The sequence below is a fragment of the Arvicola amphibius genome, chromosome 4 (assembly GCF_903992535.2).
Source record: "Arvicola amphibius chromosome 4, mArvAmp1.2, whole genome shotgun sequence".
Lineage (NCBI taxonomy): Eukaryota > Metazoa > Chordata > Mammalia > Rodentia > Cricetidae > Arvicola > Arvicola amphibius.
The window spans coordinates 47,769,752-47,789,340 of record NC_052050.1 but is presented as its reverse complement, the minus strand read 5'-3'; the positions used below and the strand labels follow the sequence as shown (position 1 = coordinate 47,789,340).

The following is a 19,589-nucleotide window of genomic DNA, read 5'->3' as shown; positions in this document are numbered from 1 at the left end:
CCCAGGCCTACTTTCCTGGGAAACATATTTCTGGTGGTACCACAGAAGCCTCACTGGGAACACGCTGTGGTGTGCAGAGACCACATTTGTGGAAATGCCTGGAAGCCCTTTCACGGCAGTTGTGGGAAGTCTTTAGTGTATTTTCTCAGAGGTGTCACTATGGAACCCTCATCTGCCTCTTGTGCAGCCTAGCTTCAGTTCCCACTCGAGAGGGAACTCGGGTTTATGGGAAAACCCCAGATATTTGCAGGAGCGAGCTGACTAGATGGTGAGCTGGAAACTCCAGGCAGATGCCACTTAGGGGCTTGCCTGTCCCTGCCAATCAGAAAGTGGAAAGGAAAGCTCAGAAGGCTGGAGGTGTGGGTCAGCAATGGAGCACCTGTCTGACATGCTCAGAGTCCTGGGTTTGTAGTCATAGCACTCCTAAAGAAAAAGTCCAGCATTTAAAATCTCTGTGTAGCACCCAATAACACTTCTTTTTTTTTTTTTCTCCTCTGGTGCTGTTGAACCCAGGGTCTCAAGCTTGTATACTAGGCAAGCCTTCTACCAGTGAGCCACGTCTCTACCTTACCCTGAGACAGTCTTCTTGCTGTGTTCAAGCTGACCATGACCTTGTGTTCTTCCTGCCTTAGCCACCTATAGATGAGCTATGGGCTTGACCAGGCTGCAATCCTGATTCTAGGAGACAGGACTTTAGAGATGGTTCAGGGTAAGATCTTCACCCCTGCTTCATGCCCTACCCTGAACCCCGCAATCCCTGCTGACATCCTGGGGACCTTGGTACTGGCAGATAAGGCACTGTGAAACAAACCTACCTGACTCTGGTTGGGCAGGCATTTTGAACCATAGAGGGCTTCCCCGATCCAGTGTGGGTCAACATGCAGCCACCTCAAGCCAATGTACTCCACAACCCTATGCATTTCTTCACACAGGTAAGCAGGGTCCTCCAAGCCCCAAGGACTTGGTTCCAAAGGTCAACATAACTGCCTTCTGCATCTAGTAAATGTTCTGAGTATACAGACAGTAAACAAGCCACCTTTTAATTAAGGACATGTACTCCACCAAAATGAAACAAGATACAAACACAAAAAAAAATACACAAGAATGAGAAATATAAGGGGCCCTCAATATTAGTCTTGTAGAAAGCAAAAAGAGCAGATTGATAAACTCAAGGCACACCCTGGTTCCTTCCCCATCTGGCATAGGAAGGACAGCTTGGAATGAGAAGGGAGGTTTGGGATCAAGGTGGGACCCGTAAGCATTATAGGTGGTGAGGGCTTGCTCTTCTGAGGCTCCTCAACAGCTAAGAAATTGGAGTTCTAGTTTGGGGTTAGGGGAAGGAGCCTGCCCTCCCCTCTAGGGGAGCTATTCTTACAGCTTGATTGATGGGTCTTGAAGGCACAGGCTGGTACTGAGTGCCTGCTCCATAGGTGTAAGGTTAGGAGTAGTAGAGGTGGGGAACTCTGATGGGGCTCCATCTGTCTCAGAAAGTAGAGGTAAGAAAGAGGGCAAAAGAAAACAAGCCATTTCAAAATATCCCTCAGTGTTAAAAAAAAAAAAATCAGAAAGTTACTGTGATATCTGTCTTTGTATGTAATGATTCAGAGGACCGTTAGTGTGGGTCTGCTTCACACTGATCTGGCAGGCACCTCAGGGATCAGAAACATACTTTACCAGGCACTGGCCTGGGCCACATGTTCTACAGTTACTGGAGCTGAGTTATATAGAATGAGTATCAGAAATGTGACCTTCAGAGAAAGGACCCCAGAGCCTCACCCCAGAGTTCTTTCCCCTCCACCACCAGTATCAGCACCTTCAAGTCCATTAGCCACAGCACCTGGCCGCTTGGTCCCTGTGAACACAGCGGTGGAAGCACCCTTGGCTCTCCCAGCTGTAAGGTTAGCCCTTCAAGCTGTTCCCAGAAACACTGGTGGTTTGGGGCAAGGCCATCGGCTGCAAACTTGGTGCCCAGTTCTGTCTGGGTTGGCTGTCGGGATCTGTGTGTGCTGCTTGAAGCCTTAAAGAAAAGAGAGATGGCATATCAAGATGCAGGAGGGCTGGGTACCTCCCAGCAGGGGGCTGGAACTTTAGGTTGGAAGAGACCACTTCAAGTCTGGCTTTTGGCCTTGGGGTAGAGTCAGGTGTCTGTCCCAGAGAGGGAGTCCTCTGTGGCTCAGGTGGGGCCAGGATGAAGGCAGGCAGGCTGAGTTTAAGGCATCTGGCCCTTGAAGAGAGTGCTTCTCTGTCGGCATACTGTACCAGCCCTGTACACCAGCTGTTTCTCTGGCCTTTGCAGGATACAACTTTTCCTACCAGAGCCCAGGGCCCTGGCTGTTGATACTGGGTCTCTGGGTTCTAGTTCATCTGTTCGTACCCTGGTTTCTTTCTGTACAAACAGAAGTGCTGGATGAAGAAGACAACATCAAAGAAGATGGTGAAGACCCCAAGTCCAAACTTAGTTGGGTCTCCGAAGATCAGCGTCCATTGGTCTGTTAATAGCCAGAGAGAACAGAATCTGTTTTTAGCTTCTAAGGCAGGTGGATGTGTTGGGATGTGAGGACCCCCATTTGCCCAGGAAACTGCACAAGCTAGGGGATCCCAGGAAGCCCCTTCCTCCTGTGCTTTCACTCATTGGGTAGCAGCAGCTTTGGCAGACTCACCATTATTGTAAGACTGGAGGAACATCTGGAGGAGGCTAAAGCTGCCCCCTGTGAAGTCCAGAAGCACACCGCCAATGCTCCAGCCCTCGGTGCTTTTGTAGTAAAAGTTCATGTAGGCCTGGGGACAGACAATGCCACACATGCCTTGTGACTGCTACTCCAAATGAGATCTGCTGATTCTTCCCACTCATGTACTAAACTCAGCGCTCCAAAGAACATAATGACCTCTGGGCTTTTGACAGACTGGAACTAGGGAAACAGGCTCCAGTCTGTATGCAGGGCAAGGGGAGCTTCCCTTTCCTCCCTGTCCTTTCTGCACTCCTGGACCCTGGTGGGGTGGGGTGGGGGTGGAGGAATGCTGCTTGGCTTCTCAGCCTCTTAGAGGCAGACCTCCAATTTTTATTTTTATTTATTTTTTTAAGCCAGTGTCTAGGTAGCTTAGGCTGGCCTTGAACTCATGATCCTGCTTCAGCTTCCCAGAAACTCTAAGTACTAGGATTACAGGTGTGTACCACTATGTCTGACTGTGACTCTTGATCCTTCACAGCTCCAGTGATCCTGTACCCGATCTCAGCCTGAACTCCACACTTAGGAATGTGGTTGGGAGCCAGACTCTCTGGTGTGGAACCCAGCTCCAGCTGTGGAGTCAGGTCTGTCTTGAAAAAGCTACTGAATCCTTTAGTTCTTCCACCTATAGAGTGGCAAAGTTGCCACCTCTGACTGGGCTTCCCAACTCTTGGGCATTATTCCCCTCTTCCTGCTGCCCCAGCCTCACCAAACCCACAGTATCCTCAGAGTATCTCTAGCTGGCACCATCCTTTCCTACCATGCAGGAGGAAGGTCTTGGTCTTGTTGGCAGCCATACTGATCTTTCCCATTCTGTCCCATACTTAGTGTTGCCTCTCCAGTTCTAGATAATCCCCAATGCCTCCCACAAATGTTCCTGCCTCCAGTTCCCAGCCTTGCCTCACCACAGAGCCTGGTTCCTCCATGGCTCTAGCTACCCAGTTTCTAGATTCACAGTATTGCTCATCAGCCAGATTTCCATGCAGGGTACCCAGGCCTGAACTGGCACTCTCCACAGTCTACAGAACTCTTTTTCCCTCGGGGTCTACCCCTGCCTGTAGCCAGTGGATACAAGACTCAGCACTGAGGCTTCTTTGTTGGGAAAGTTCAAGGCGGCTCTAGAACTCATATGTGGATGTTATTTCTTTACACCAGGCTCTAGCCTGGAGCCATCATGCTTGCCAGGAAAGATATGTTTGAGTCTAAACTCCAGGACCTGGATTGAACTGGGGAGGGGAGTATGCTGAGGGACCTCCTTGGAGAACATCTTCCAAAGGAGAAGGCCACAGTGGTCAACTCCCTCTTCTGTCTGATCTTTTCTGATTGGTCCTTAGAGATGGCTATTGTGGCAGGCAGGCAAGAGAGAGAAATCCTAAGTTATTAGGAAAGACTCCAGGAAAGAGCAGGCCGTGGTACCCACTGGCTTTTTGCCATTCTAGGTTTACTCGCTTCTACCATAGCTTTCCACCCTTGTCTTCTTAGCTTGGTAAAAGCTGCCCTATGATAGCAGGGCCTGGGCTCAGTACCTCTTGTCTCACACTAACAGCCATATGGAAATGCAGGAAGGCTCTCAGGTACCTGTGGAAAATACTTGATCAGCGTGACGGCAAGCTTGATGTAGGAGAAGCAGAAGAGGAACTGTAGCCATGTGGTCACACCGACTGCAGCCACAATCATGGTGACTACCACAAAGAGCCATGCGAGTACCAGGAAGCCAATGGAGGGCCATGACACATGCTGGTTGCCTCGCTGAGGATGAGAAAAAGGTGGGGTTTGTAGATGTGGACACAAAGGTTGCTTCATGGTTTCAGGACGGGGTGGCTTTGGAAAGGGGTGCAGGATGGAGGCAGAAATCTGGCCTTGGTGTAACCTTTGTAAAGGGGGTCAAGAGCACTAGGGCTGTGTCTGCATAAGGCCAGGGCAGGAGACTAAACCCACAGATTGTTGTCTCTATCTGGGTGGTGAGTGAATCAAGCCTGAGCTGCAGTGAGGTGTGGAGTTCCTAGCAACAGCCCCACCCTTTACAGTCAAGCTCTCCTGTTCCATTCATGTTGGATCCTCCAGCCCCTGCCACTCAAGTTCCACCTCCCCACAACTGGACACCTCAGAGCTCATTTGGAGGAACAAACAGTGCAGGGCATAAATCCCAGTGTTGGAGGTCCAAAACCTCACCTAGCCTGCTGATAGCTCATCCCACGATGTGGAAGAAACCTGGGGATCTAGGAATCTGTCCCCCACTGCAGCTTTTCTCTAGACATGGCCCCAAAAGGGAGGCCCCTTCAGCAGAGCATCACAGCAAAGGTGCAAGAAAACCAAGGAGCTTTGAGAAAGTCACACAGCCCCCACTGGTTTTGTGACATGAGGAGGTGCCACATTACGGAGAGGCGATGGTAAAGCTCATGTCAGGGGTGCTCCTGTGAAACACCGGAACTTCTGGGTACCCTCAATCCATGCTGAAACCCCAGATAGCTTTGCAGTGACAGCTGAATCCAGGCTCCTCCTGACCTCCCAGGAGTTGGCTCCCTGGCCATTCCCATCTACTCACAGTTTCCCTCGTGCCATGGTGAATGATCTTACCTTTCCCTTTACCAAGAACCTCATTCAACCTTGGCCCAAGAAAACATTTTCCTGACACACCCCTTCAGTTAAGCCTGGGACAGGATAGGAAAGCCCGTCCCAAATCCATTCTGCCACAGAAGGCTGGGGGCCATCATGCCACCATTCCTTTAGGCATGCGGATAGAATGGGGTGGGGTTGGCAGGCCAGGTCACCAGACCTCATGGCTCACCTCATACAGGCAGCATTGCAGGATGACAATCAGGGTGAGAACGACCGCATGCAGGCTGAAGAAGGCGTCATTACTGTCGACAGGGTTCACACCATTGGGATATTTGAGGAGAAACTGCTCCTGTTGGGGGGTGAGGAGAAGCTAAGAGGTGAGGAGAAGCAGTTTGGGTGGGCTGCAGGGAGCGAGCGATGCTGTACCTGGATGTAGGGTACCCATAAAAGACCGATGTTGAAAACGCTGTAGGCCACGAAGCCGGTCAAGTTCAGCGCTAAGAAATCAAAGCTGAGACCAATGACACTGCAGGGGGGCAGAGGGGAAAAAAGTAGGGCAGGGTTAAGGCGGGGAACCCCTGGAATGGGAGGGGACATAGCACCTAGTACATGGAAAAGGAGGCCTCAGCACCATCCTTAGAGGTCTCTCCATTACCATGGCTGATGCCACCCAACTGACCCTTTTGAGAGCCAATCCCCTCCTTCCTCCTACACTCCAGAGGCTCCTCCTGGAGGCCTCTAGGGGAGAGAGGACCCACTTCCCTGGCTCACTGCTTGGCAGTCCCCTAAGAGACCAGATACCCAGTGTGAAGACAGGAGAGCTATACAGTCTCTGGAGCTAAAGGCTGTATGGCATGGTGTCCAGCCTTCCAGGGCCAAGGAACTTCAGGGCAGAATTTCCCCCACCCAGTCTGTTTTTGGTTTAGGTGAGAAGCTCTATGTCATTGTTCCCATAGGGAAGGGCTAAACTGGGCAAGGAACTGAATACATAGCATGGGAAACCCCACCCTACTTGCACAGAGATTAATGTAGAGGGGGTGTCTTCCTGCAGCCCCACAAGGGTCTGCAGGAACAGCTCTAAGCTGGCAAGTTACCTTTTCCGCCTCCAGTTCTGGATCACCTGTGGGTAGAAGGAGACAGACCAGGCCATGAAGTAGATCCAGCCAATCACTTGGTTTATGATGCTAACGATTCTGCTGTGTATCACCAAGAACCGAATCCTGGGACTAGAAAGGAATTTGGGGTGAGGATGCATTGAGGTGAAGATTCTGGAGGAAGCCCCGATGCACATCTGTGCTTGGCCACCCTTCCTGTTCTATGAGGCCACAGGGGTGGGGCGGACACCAGCCTACCAGGTCTGGTTGGAATGATTGCCGTGCAGATAAACAGTCACTTGTCCAACATTTTGAGAAGTCACTTGGAAAGAGGCATTCTTCTCTCCGGGAGGCACTATGACCTGTTAGGAAGGCGGAATTTCATCTGTGGCCATATACAGGGTCTGGCTCCAGGCCATGAGCCAGGGAATGGGGGTGGGGAGTATATCATACTTGGTTCTGCTTTCTGAGAACTTACCAACCAGGCACAAGAATCCCACCCTGCCCATGTTTCCATCTGGTTTTTTGAGCAGAACCGTAGGCCAGTCCTTAGCCCTCCCTGGCTAACCACCGAAGGAGTGTAGGATAACTTCTGTCCTCTCATTAGCCCTGATAGCCCAGTCTACTCATCTGTACATGGGGGAACACCAGTACCTGTCTCATAGGGATGCTTTGGATATGATGTCCCTAAAGCTTCCAGTGCAGAGCTGGGCACACGGCAGGCTAGGAGTGCTTCGTATCACGACTGTGAGAGCAGTGTTATTTCTATTTCCATTGTTGTGATGCTCAGTGAAATCCATAAAGGCTGTTTCCCCATGCCCTGCCTCACTGCCTAATGGCAAAGCAGAAGTGGGAACACAAGATGCTCTTGTGGTCATTTCTGCTTGATGTTTGTCAAAGCCCTGCCTTCTGGAAGATGGGCTTGGAGCCTGCCTGTGCCATCTGATTTTTTTTTTTTTTGTCATCTTCCTGCCACACTGAGATTCCCTCAGAGAAGCAGGGAGCTAGATGGCATTCTGATGGAACCAAACTGTCCCCATTTGCCTTATAACATTCTAGGTCCCACTCTCAACCTTTGTTGCAAGTACCACATGCATGCAGCTCATTACACCATGGTGTTTCTTTTTCTGTCTCTTTCTCTGGTTTTCTATAAGACAGAGTCTTGTTATGCAGCTCTGCCTTAGTATGTAGCTCCAGCTGGCCTTACACTCACAGAAATCCCCATGCCTTAGTCTCCTGAGTGCTGGGATTACAGGTAGAAGCCACGGCACCTGTCTCCCCACCCCCAGCCCATCCACACACAGGGTTTTGCTAACACAGCACAATCTGGCTGAGACTTTGAGATCACCCTGCTTTCAGCTCCCAACGGATGAGATGCCTGGCAAGCAGAGGCTTCTTACTGGACTTGAGGCTCTGCCAGGGGCAATGCCATCTGTTTTATATTTCCTGCATTGCTTTTAATCTCCAGAATGTGGTCCAGGAGACACAATGACCTCTATGCCTACAAACAAGGGAAACACTGGGGCTGACTGAAGTCCCTGACCCAATGCTTCTAGGCTGAACTCCTAGACCACCTGACTCCCAGGTTCTAACCATTGGCTTCTTATACCACAGGTACAGGACAAGAATGGGCAGGGAGGGGCCAGTGATGCAGGAGCCTGAGAAGGTGGGTTCAGGTGTTCCTCAAGATCATTTTCCAACAATGGTTTGGTTTTGACTCTCGCTGCTAATTAAACAAACAAACCTGGCGTATATAATACTTATACAGAAAAGTACACACATCACAGCTTGATGAAGTGTTTCAATACACTGCACACATTTAGCCTCCAGATCAAAAAATGAGCATTTCCAACGCCACAGAAGCTCCATTCAGCTCCCCTTACCCCCAGTCTCTTGACCCTGAGGATAACCACTGGCCTGACACCATGGGTTCACTGTTTTTATTCAAGGAACCTTATAGCCCATTTTTTATGTTGGGCTTCTTTTGCCTGTTATTCTTGACTTTATTTTTACAGGAGGACACCTTTACTTCAATGTCTACACATAAACTAACTGCTGTCTGTTCCTCTGAGTCTCTACATGTGACCTGCAGGTTAAACAAAGCTTAGAGGCCTTGGAGCAGACCTGCTATTAGGACTGTGTCTTTCATTGTGTTGCATTCTGGCCTCAGCCTTCAGGCTCCTTGTGTGTGTGTTTGCAGTGGTTAATATTGTATAATGCTACCCACAGGGACAAGGGTGTATAAAGGCTACCTCTGACAGAGGGGCTCTTTAGTGGGATACTCTGAATCCCCTCTTACTGCTGTTTGCTTGCTGGGGGGCTCAGAATAATTTGTAGCCCATTTCCACAACCACCCAGGGTTTTTTGAACATCAAGGTTGTCCCTGCATTTTTTTTGCAGCCCCTCCCCATCCTTTGTTATTATGGACACATAAAAATTGTATATGATAAAGTGTGATGCTTTAATCTACATATTCACTGCAATATGGTTAAGATAAGCTAATTAACGTATCCACTACTTTACATACTTAACATTCTTTTCTTGGGTGTGGGAACACTGAAGATCTAATCTTTTACCAGTTTTCAAGTATAGGCACATTTCCTTTAACAACAGGATATTACTCTAAGAAATTAGGCAATTTCAGTCATGTGAACACTTGTAATGAGTATGTACACAAATAAAGGTTATAACATCATTGGGTAATGTAGCCTTATGAATCCATTGTCCTATACATGGTCCTTCCTCAACCAAATACTATTATTTGATACATAATTATATAATGATACTTTGTTGTTAATAATAGTCACTACGGCCTTCCAGACTTATCTGACTGCTGTTAAGCTTTTTTTTTTTCTTCTTTTCTTTCGGTACTTGGGATTGAATTAGTGCCTTGTGCATGCTACCAAATGCTCCACAACTGAGGTTTTTTTTTTTTTTCCTTGAGACATGGAGACAGGGTCTTTCTATGTAGTCCTGGCTGTCCTAGAACTTGCAAAGTAGGTCAGGCTGGTCTGTAACTCAGAGTGTCACTTGCCTCTGCCTCCTAAGTGCACCACCACATCCAGCGGTACCTCTGAGGTCTAACTCCAGCTTTTTATTTTCTACCTTTTATTTTGAGACAGGTCTCACTATTTTCCCAGGTTGGCCATGAACTTGTTCTGCAGCTTAGGCAGGTCTTGAACTTGTGACCTCCTGCTTCAGCCTCTCAAATAGCTGAGATTACAGGCCCACCATTTGCTTGTTTTTATCTGGAGTTGCTGCTTCCCTATTAAAGTTTGTTTGTTTATTTATTCATTTATTCATTTATTCATTCATTCATTTATTTATTTATTTATTTATTTATTATGTATACAATACTCTGTCTGTGTGTATGCCTGTAGGCCAGAAGAGGGCACCAGACCTCATTACAGATGGTTGTGAGCCACCATGTGGTTGCTGGGAATTGAACTCAGGACCTTTGGAAGAGCAGGCGGTGCTCTTAACCTCTGAGCCATCTCTCCAACCCCCTATTAAAGTATTTTATCTAGCCAAATGACAACTGATTTATATTACTGGCAATGTAGAAGCAGGAAGATAAAATCCAGAAAACCTCTGAGACAGTTCTGCAATTGACACCCAACCACCACCAATGTCTCAGAATGATGTGAACCCCCTAGTCACCCACAGACCCTGCTAACATGTAGACTTTGATCCAGTAGGTCTGGGCTAAGCCTGAAATTCTGTTAGAAAGTTAGTCTTTCTCTCTACACACACATTAACTTTCTCCTTCCTTCCTTCCTTCCTTCCTTCCTTCCTTCCTTCCTTCCTTCCTTCCTTCCTCCCTCCCTCTCTCCCTCCTTCCTTCTTTCCTGTGTGTGTGTTGGCAGAGACTGAACCTAAAGCCTCATGTATGCTAGGTAAACACTCTACAAACCGAGAACCCTCTCATTTCCTAAATGTTTTAAAGCAAGGCTGATACTTCTATCCAAAGATATCTAAATATCTTTAGAAGTTCTCCATTCTCAGAACCACCTTTGCCTCAGGCTTTTTAAATTTTTTATCTTATTTATTTTTTGACACCTGTCTGTACACTGTACCTTACTTATTATTATTAACCACGGTTCAGCTCTAGGATTAAAGTCCCAGAAGCTATTCACCTCAACTTGCATTCATCTTGTGAATCCTTCACTCAAACTACATAGCAGAAAACATTCAACCTTAAAGAGGCCAACAAAGCCCAAACCACATATTTCTATGATGGAATGGGGTACGTGCGCGCATGGGGGGGAGCCTAGGTAACTTTCCCCCACAATTAAAATTAAAATGTGTTCTGTTGCCGAGTGTTGCCTTAAGCGTTAGTAAGGTCTGTTACTTACTTCATCAGGAAGCTCCAGAATAGTAAGATTTTTTGAACGAAATGTGATTTCAAAAGTGATCACCAAGGTTGCATTTAATGGATGCCTAGGAGGATAAGAGTCTGGTTACTGTTGGGAGGTTGGATCCTGTAAGATGTCAATCGACCCTCTGGATTTCACACTAGGTCTTCCTTTCTCTGGAAATGAGGATCAGGAAGGGCAGTGTGCTCAGACTACACACATCCAGCCCCCAGATCAAGAAATGAGCATTTCCAACACCCCAGAAGCCCTGTTCTGCTCCCCTCAAGTTTCCTGACCCCAAGGATAACCACTGGCCTGGCATCATGGAGTTTGCTGTTTTTATATTTTATATACAAAGAATCTGACAGCCCAGAGTTTTTTGTGTTTACCTTCTTTTGCATAACATTATTCTTTACTTTCATTTATTTCTATAGGAGAATACCTTTACCTAGATATTTGCCCCTAAACTGGGAGAGGTAGAAAGAACCATGTTCCCGCTTTATGAGGAGACTAGATATTCCTTTGGGGTAGGATGAGAACACAAGAAGGTGGAATTCTGGCTGTGAATAATGGGGGCAAATAGAGGGAACAGGCCAACGGCTCTCTGCCCCAGTGGGAAAAGTCCCTTCGGTAGAGTCAGCTCTGAGCATGGTGTGGTGTGAAGGTCAGCAGGGATGGGATGAAGTGAGTCCTTTCGGAGCAACCCATGGAGACCTCAAATGTGGGAAGCTATTTAAAGATTCCAGAGAGGGGAGAGAGGGTAAGCAGACAACTTAGATGGTTTACATGAGGTAGGTGTGCAAGGTATGAAGGAGAGAGCAGCAGGTCTTTGAGGAGCCCTGGGGACTTTCCAGGGCAGGTGTAAAGAGCATTGTCTCAGCTGGGAGCCACAGGCATGGTGAAGCAGTCACAGGTCAGAGACAGAGGAATATCTTCTGGAAGAGGGTGAACTAGGTTAGGACCTTCATGCCTAAAGCAGTAGGTGTCAGCAAGTAAGACTTTTCTTCTTTTCTTTTTCCTGAGACAGGATTTCTCTGTAGCTTTGGAGCCTGTCCTGGAACTTGCTCTGTAGACCAGGCTGGCCTCAGACTCAAAGATCCACCTGCCTCTGCCTCCGGAGTCCTGGGATTAAAGGCGTGCACCACCACGCCTGGCACACAAGGAAGACAGTTAAACAAAGGCTAAGTGTGAGCAGGGGCGGGTGGAAACCCCTTGATACTATCACTTCTGCTTTGGCAAGTGACCTCAGCTGTGCTATGCTGGTCAGCAGTTCAGTTCCTCAACCCTTGACTTTTAGGGCTCTGCTCATATATTTAGTCTTGAAAAGGGTCTTGAAGTCTGGCATCACCTGTGGCCACCAGAAGACTCTACTTGCTAGAGGAAACAGGGACTCTGTAGACTCTGTAGGTGTTTGACTTTGGGACCCTGCTCTGTAATCCTGGACTCTTTTTATGTTCTACAACAAAGAGGCAAGGGCATCACACCGGAACTCCATGCAGACTATGCCAGAGGTCAGTACCAAGTGGGGCTGAGGAGAGAACTGGGCCTGAGAACTTACCCAAGGGTGATGCTGACATTGGTTGAACTGCCATTTTCCAGCTTCACAGTGGGAGGAACCGAGAGACTGACTGTTGACTCTGGAAAGATGCAAGTCAATGCCATGAGTCACCACGACAAAGAGTTTAGCCCACAAGGAGGAATGGGCACCAGGCCCTGCCATCTGAACTCACTAGCTCTGATTCACTAATAATCCTGTTTTCTAGGTGTACTTTCAGACTTGTATTATGATCTTTCCATTTCTGTACCAGTTTAGAGACTGCCACAGTTTAGAGCAGGAAGTGCTGGAACTTCCTCTTCCTTCCCTCTGTGGGCAAGTTGAGTTCCCCAGAAATGGTTTGGGAGCTACAGAGCCTAAAAGTTATAAAACAGACATTCAGTTCAACATCTGTGATTTTTTTTTGGTTTTTTTTCAATACATTGTTTTTCTGTGTAGCTTTGGAGCCTATCCTGGAACTCACTCTGAACTCACAGAGATCCGCCTGCCTCTGCCTCCTGATTAAAGGTGTGGGCCATCACTGCTCAACCAACATCTGGGATTCTTAAAGGCGGACTGGAGACAGATTGAAAACAGCCCATGGGTCTCCTCTGAAAAACTGGTCTGGTCTCATTCCTGGATTCTGAGATGGGCACAAGGCCCGGCTAACGTTTCTAAAGACCCATCTGGGCTTTCCTGCAGACTCAGCTCACCCCATGCACGGTTCCCTCTCTGAGGCTGTTTGCTAGGGACTGGAGGATAGTGTTGAGGGACGTACACTTTTCACTGTCAGGGCTTGCTTCTTGGCATTAAGGCACTAACTCAGGAGCAGGTGGACAAACAGGCCTCCAGGGTGAGGGAGGAAGCAGGCTTGCGTCTTAGAAAACCATGTTGGGGTGAGGGCTAGGCTGGGAGTATAGCTCAGTGGGAGAATGTATGACTAGTAGGCATAAGACCCTGAATCTAATCTTCAGCATCAAAACAAAACTAAATGAAACAAAATGCCAAGAGGAAGAAGGAAGATCATTTTGGGAGATCAAATAACCGAGCACACTGTGGTCACAGGGAATGGCTGGCTAGCTTGAATAATTCCTGTATTCTTTGGACAGCCCACCTCCTTTGTCACTGTGCCATGCTGAGGTATTCAAAGCTTCAGGGCACACCTGGCCTTACAGACTTCAAGGAAAGGCACATCCTAGAAGTCATGATCAGGGATCCAGACTAAGAGAGGAAAGGGTATCTTAGGCAACAGAGAAAGTACTCCATCTGGTGAAACGACTCCCATAGGGACAGGAGGTGCAGGCCTCTACCCAGAACCCTCCATGGCAGAAGATGAAGAACTAGGACCTAAAGTTTTAGAGCTCAGGTTGGAGAGAACAGTGTCACGTCCTCCAGCCTCAACTGTCTCCCCTTGGAATTTCCACTGCATGGACGCTTCCTTGGGAGAGTCACCTTATGCCCCAAGGTGCTCACTAGCTTGAAACTCACACTTCTGGGCCCAGTTCTGCCACATCTGAGCTTCTTTCTTTAGTTTGGTCCCCATGTATAAATGCAGATGATGGCTGTCCCCAAAGTACAAGTCTCCCAGATGTGATTCTTCACAGTACAGTCTTTAGCTCCCTACCAGTGGATTCTTCAGGTCAGATCAGTTGTTGTAGCCTCAGGGTCTGGAGGCTGCTCTGGCAACTCTGTCCTGCATGCTATGCTAACTCTATCTTGCATGCTCTGCTAACTATCCTGCCTGCCATGCTAACTCTATCTTGCATGCTCTGCTAACTATCCTGCCTGCCATGCTAACTCTATCTTGCATGCTATGCTAACTTTCCTGCCTGCCATGCTAACTCTGTCCTTCACACTATGCTAACTCTGTCCTGCACACTATGCTAACTCTGTCCTGCACATTATTGCTAACTCTGTCCTGCCTGCCATACTAACTCTACCCTGCATGCTATGCTAACTTTCCTGCCTGCCATGCTAACTCTGTCCTGCACATTATTGCTAACTCTACCCTGCATGCTATGCTAACTCTGTCCTGTGCTAACTCTACCCTGCATGCTATGCTAACTCTGTCCTGTGCTAACTCTACCCTGCATGCTATGCTAACTCTGTCCTGTGTTAACTCTACCCTGCATGCTATGCTAACTCTGTCCTGTGCTAACTCTACCCTGCATGCTATGCTAACTCTGTCCTGTGCTAACTCTACCCTGCATGCTATGCTAACTCTGTCCTGCCTGTATGCTAACTCTATCTTGCATGCTATGCTAACTATCCTGCCTGCTATGCTAATTCTGTCCTACATGATATGCTAACTCTATCTTGCCTCCAGTGCTATCAGTCTGAGGCTTTGTTTTGGGCTTGCCCAGCTAGGGGAGTGCAGGACTTACTATCCCAGTCTATGAAATTTTATTTACTGCTCAGGACTACGTCAGATAAGTAAGATGCAGAGCAAGTCACTGTTCGGGGCAGGCACATGCATGTTGTGTGTGTATGTGTAGGCACTTAAAAGAGTGTCAGGGAGTTAGATTTTTCCAGTCTTTGTATATTAAAGTAGGAAGATGGGAGCTTTCAAAGAACCAGATCAGAGAGCGTTTAAGTCATCCTCACTCAGTACTACAGAAAACACTAGTGCTCAAGCAAATGAGATTCTAGGCGCTGAAGCCATACAGTTCCATCCTGGTTTGATACTTCCTAGCTGTGTGACCTGTTGAAAGGTACTTTACTACTGAGCCCACACCTGTGGAACTTCACCTGTAAAATGGGTGGAATAAGACCTATCTCACAGATAAAATGCAGAATGCTTAGCAGCACGCTTTCTACTTTCTACATGGCCTCAGTGCTAAATAGTTGTTAGCGTCTATTACTGTCATCACGTTACAACTGCAGGCTAGTTTTAGTTCAAGATAGGAGGCAGCTGGAAGCTGTATCATACCCGGGGACAGCAGGAGCCATGGGGAGAACACCTTGTTTCCACTAAAGCAAATCGATCTCTCCTTCCCGTTTTTCCCCCCACCCCCAGACTGGGAATTGAATACCAGGTCCTTACACACGCAGTGCAAATGATCTACACTGGGCTCCATATTCAGCCCTTCTTATGTTCTTACTTTTTAACTTTGAAATAGGGCTGCATTAAATTGTTCCAGCAGCCTTAAATTAATCTTGTCCCATAACCTGTACCTTAAACTTGTGATCCTCCTTCCTCAGTAGCAAGGATTATAGATCTAAGCAATTGCTACTGGCTGGTACCACTCTGCACCCTACCTCATCCCAGTCATTGCTACTGACTCTATTCCCTCCCTCCCTCCCTCCCTCCCTCCCTCCCTCCCTCCCTCCCTCCCTCCTTCCTTCCTTCTTCCTTCCTTCTGTGAGGTCCCACAATCTGTCTGGAATGCAAGGGCATTATTAATCGTCCTCTCTCAGTTCTGGAGTGCTGGGACTACAGGTATGGCACCATTTCTGTTCTCGTCACCCCCATTTTATACATTTACAATAGGAAATGGGCATTTTCAGTCCTATTTTAAGTCAAGGAAACTCCGTCCAGAGGGAAGGAGCCCTGTTCCCATACACACAACTGAATAAGGATTCAAAACTAGGCTTGTTGGGTCCAAAGCCCAAGTTGTTACCACTAGGCTGCACTGCCAGAGATTCCACTCAAAGAAGTCAGAAGCGACAAACTCTGGAGGCTCTCTGTTCTTGTGTCATCCTTGATGCTGATACCCCAAACAGAGAAGAAAAGTCCAGCTGACTGAGGCTGGGATCCAATCCAATTCCAGGTTCTCGATTCTGTGGAAGCGTCCAGTGCTCCTTCATAGAGATGGTCAGAAGCAAGAGGCAAATGGAACAGAGACCCTATTCCATTCCTAGTTTTATCTGTGAGGCTTTCTACCCTGCCTGGGTCTCAGTTTACCCTCTGTGTAGTTGGGAGTACTAGCAAGATTTTCCACGATCTCCTAGGTAGTATCCTTTATGTGCTCATGCACACATGCATACACCACCACATGCACTCAATTCCCGGAGAGTCGACTCAGTAGGGCTGAAGTGTGGCATCCCTCTGGAGAAAGGCGGCAGGACCAGGCCTCATGGTCTGAATCCCTCCTCATCATTTTCCCCCCAGAGATTACTTCTCCATAAGGTGTGACTACTAAGGAATGACTGATATTTACCAAACCTAGATGAGCCGATCAGATGACAAGTTTTCTGGCCATCAAGAGGCCAGGTAACCATAATGATGCTGGCAGTGTGTGCAGCTTTAGGGCACATGTGTTTTCCCCAGGCTTCTGAAAATTGTTCGTCAGGGACTTTAAGATACATTTGCTTTGGAGTAATGACCTACCTAATGATTAATATGGGCCTGGGATCTGGGAGTACCAAACAAAGCTATTCACAGAAGGAATTCCAGAAATGTCTTGAGTATTTCAAGGATGACAACAGAATTTGAAGGGATCCTCTGACAAGGATGTATGATCTCCACTAGCGTGCTTTCTGTGTGGCTCAGATGCTGTAACCTTCTCCGATCTTCTCTAAGGGAAAGGTATTTTCTCTTATGATGTGGGGCCAGGTGACTTTTCTTGCATCTGTGCCGGGAAGAACCAGGCACAAGGCCTCCTTAGTATCTCCCAGGACCCACAACTCTCTCTGTGAGGTCCAGAGGGCAGAAGCACAAGTGGTTCTTTATAGATACTTACCTCAGCTTGGTGAGGCTCTGAGAGCCAGTTGTATGGTCTGACTAAATAACCGACTACTATCTCTGTTGATACAGAGAAGACAAGAGGCACCCCAGCATAATAGGCCAATTATGTTTGGGACCCTTTGGCTCTTTGTATGTCCCCATACCAGACCTGAATCTGGCTATCTCGCTGAGTGGGAGGCTGACCGTAGGCGGCAAGGACAGCACTAAACCTTTGGTGACAAAGAGGTTACTCTTTCCACTATTTCCCTTTTTACAAAGCTGAGAAGTCACTCTTAAACTTACCGCATTTCTCCATGAAATTCAAGAGGAAAAGGGTCAAAATAAGCAGGCAATTCCTCGCCATGTTCTCTGACTTCTCAGAACTAGGAAAAAAGACAAAGGCAAGAGAGAGGCATGTTAAGGATGAGTTAGCTCAGCTCTTGGTGGACAACATGCTACCTGAGCCATGGCAGAGGGACAGTTCATAAAGGACCTCTACTTCACAGGCTCTGTGACCTCTGACCTCACAGGCTTGGCATCACAACCTCCGAGAAGGAGACCTCAGAGAGGTCTTTGTTTCATGTAAAGGGCAAACCTGCTCAGAGCAGCTAAGTGGGTTGTGTGAAGTCCTACTCTGCGGAAGTGAGCGCAGACCTGTACCGTCCCCTCAACTGCTTTCCACAACCCAGTTAACAGGAGAGGAAAATGAATGGAGTTTCACTGGCAGAGTGTTCTTCTCTTTTTCCCAAAACCCATCTCTTCTCTAGTTTCACCGAAGCAGATATGGACCATGAAATTCAAACACTCTGTCAGAAAAAAAAAAAAAAAAGTCCCCCAGTGCTACCCAGTGCTAAAGGCTAAAGGCTAAGACATCCGGAAGAAAAACCACAGAACAGATGAAAAAAGAATTGACAAGATGACCACAGGGCTAAAATGTTCAGATTGGTTAACCGCACAACTAGGCTTGTTCAGAAAGAAAGACACTTGCCATGCCCATCTTGGGTGTGTGTTCTAACCTTCTTCCAGGCCTCAGTCACACGGTGCTTTCAAGAGTTTCTACTATCAACCCGGCGGTGATGGCGGCGCACGCCTTTAATCCCAGCGCTTGGGAGGCAGAGGCAGGCGGATCTCTGTGAGTTCGAGGCCAGCCTGGTCTACTAAAGCTAGCTCTAGGACAGGCTCCAAAGCTACAGAGAAACCCTGTCTCGAAAAACCAAAAAGAGTTTCTACTATCCCCACTCAAGAGCAACCTGGAATCGACACTTTCCATGGCAGCTTTCTTTGTCAGGTGTCTGAGGTAGTCCTGCCCTTGGTGCATAACCTGGAACTTTCTCAAGGGATAATTAACATAGACTGGACAATAAATATATTCCTTGGAGATGGACTGTCCCGGTCTCAGGCTTCCTGTTTACCTGTATAAATTTGGAATACTTTTAACCGAGGCTTCCTAATGGGGGAACCACACCACAGAATTAAAGGGAGATGAAACTTAAGGCCCACATTCTCAAAGGGGGCTAAACCAGGCTCTTGGGGTCTGAAAATATCTGCAACTATTGTTTGTGGCTCCCCCAAAAGACATAAAAGATGGGGCTTATCAGCTGTATTAAAATTTTTAAGGAGGTGGACTGATAAGATAAAAATGTTGAGAAACAATGATGTAATGTTATTACTGCTACCACCCAGGGTTCCCAGCAAGCTCTCACAAAGCATTTATTTTCCTCAATATTATTGAAAAAACAAGACTCAGGTATCCTCTCTTCCTCTGGGCGAATCAACAGGAGCTTCGGGAACGGTCCTAACAGTATCTAACTTTCCCCCCCAAGCCACCTGCACCTTCCCAAGCCAGACTGAGGCGCACCAGAGGAGGCAAGCAAGGGGTTCCAGCTGCACTCGAACAGTGCCACCAACACCGGCTGGCAGCCGCTATCAGTGCTTTTGCTCACCAATAACCTGGCCTTTCAATTTGGGGTTTGCCGGCCTGGGCTGGGGCCAGAGGACAGAAACCCAGGCGCTGCTGGAGGAGGCTGCATTCGCGACGGACTGCCCCTCTTAGGTGCCGGGCTACTTACTGTCTGCTGCCGGGCTGGTGGTGTCCTACCAGGAAAAGGAGAGGCCGTGCCGACCGCGATGGTTCTCACCTGACAGCCTCCCAGGATCGGTGGACTGACCTCACCAAAGGCAGCAATCTCGCGCCAGATGCCTTTTCAGAATGGAAAGGACTCTTTGGGCTCCGCTGACTTTGTGCGAGGGCGGGGCCAGCTGTCACCTGACCCGAACCACCTGGTTTATGGAGCTGAGCGTTCGGCGCGAGGAGCTCTGGGAGTTGTAGTTTTCACGAGTCCTAGCCCGATAAAGCTGGGTAGAGCCGAGGGAAGGGAGCAGGCGCCTTGGCAGGAGCGGGGGCTCGGATGTGAGGGGAGAACTAGTCACTTGTCGCGCCTCTGTCGTCTTTCGGTGAAGATTCTCGGAAGCGCGGCACAGTACGGGAACCTCAACCCGATAGGTCCCGCCTTCTGTCGCCTCTCCACCTATCGCCGGGGGTGCTGTGTGTGTGTGTGTGTGTGTGTGTGTGTGTGTGTGGGTGGGTGGGTGGGTGGGTGGGTGTGTGGGGCAGTATGCCGTCCTTAGCCAATGGGAAGACAAGAAGTCGCCATG

General features: G+C 48.2%; 1 protein-coding gene across 2 annotated transcripts; it reads right to left on the bottom strand.

Annotated features, from left to right (window-relative positions):
• Positions 1–995: 995 nt before the first annotated feature.
• Ctns (cystinosin, lysosomal cystine transporter) lies at positions 996–19,450 on the bottom strand. Of its 2 annotated transcripts, none has more exons than XM_038325584.1 (11): positions 19,073–19,450; positions 17,238–17,317; positions 12,293–12,371; positions 10,735–10,819; positions 6,638–6,741; positions 6,380–6,511; positions 5,712–5,811; positions 5,515–5,634; positions 4,305–4,475; positions 2,661–2,778; positions 996–2,489 (listed from the first exon to the last, which is right to left on the bottom strand). In XM_038325584.1, exons 2-11 carry the CDS (start codon positions 17,296–17,298, stop codon positions 2,356–2,358), a joined length of 1,104 nt encoding a protein of 367 aa, XP_038181512.1. In that variant the 5' UTR covers positions 17,299–17,317; positions 19,073–19,450; the 3' UTR covers positions 996–2,355. The 2 variants fall into 2 exon arrangements, with proteins under 2 accessions (XP_038181512.1, XP_038181511.1); XM_038325583.1 differs by having other exon boundaries at positions 19,004–19,449.
• Positions 19,451–19,589: the final 139 nt, after the last annotated feature.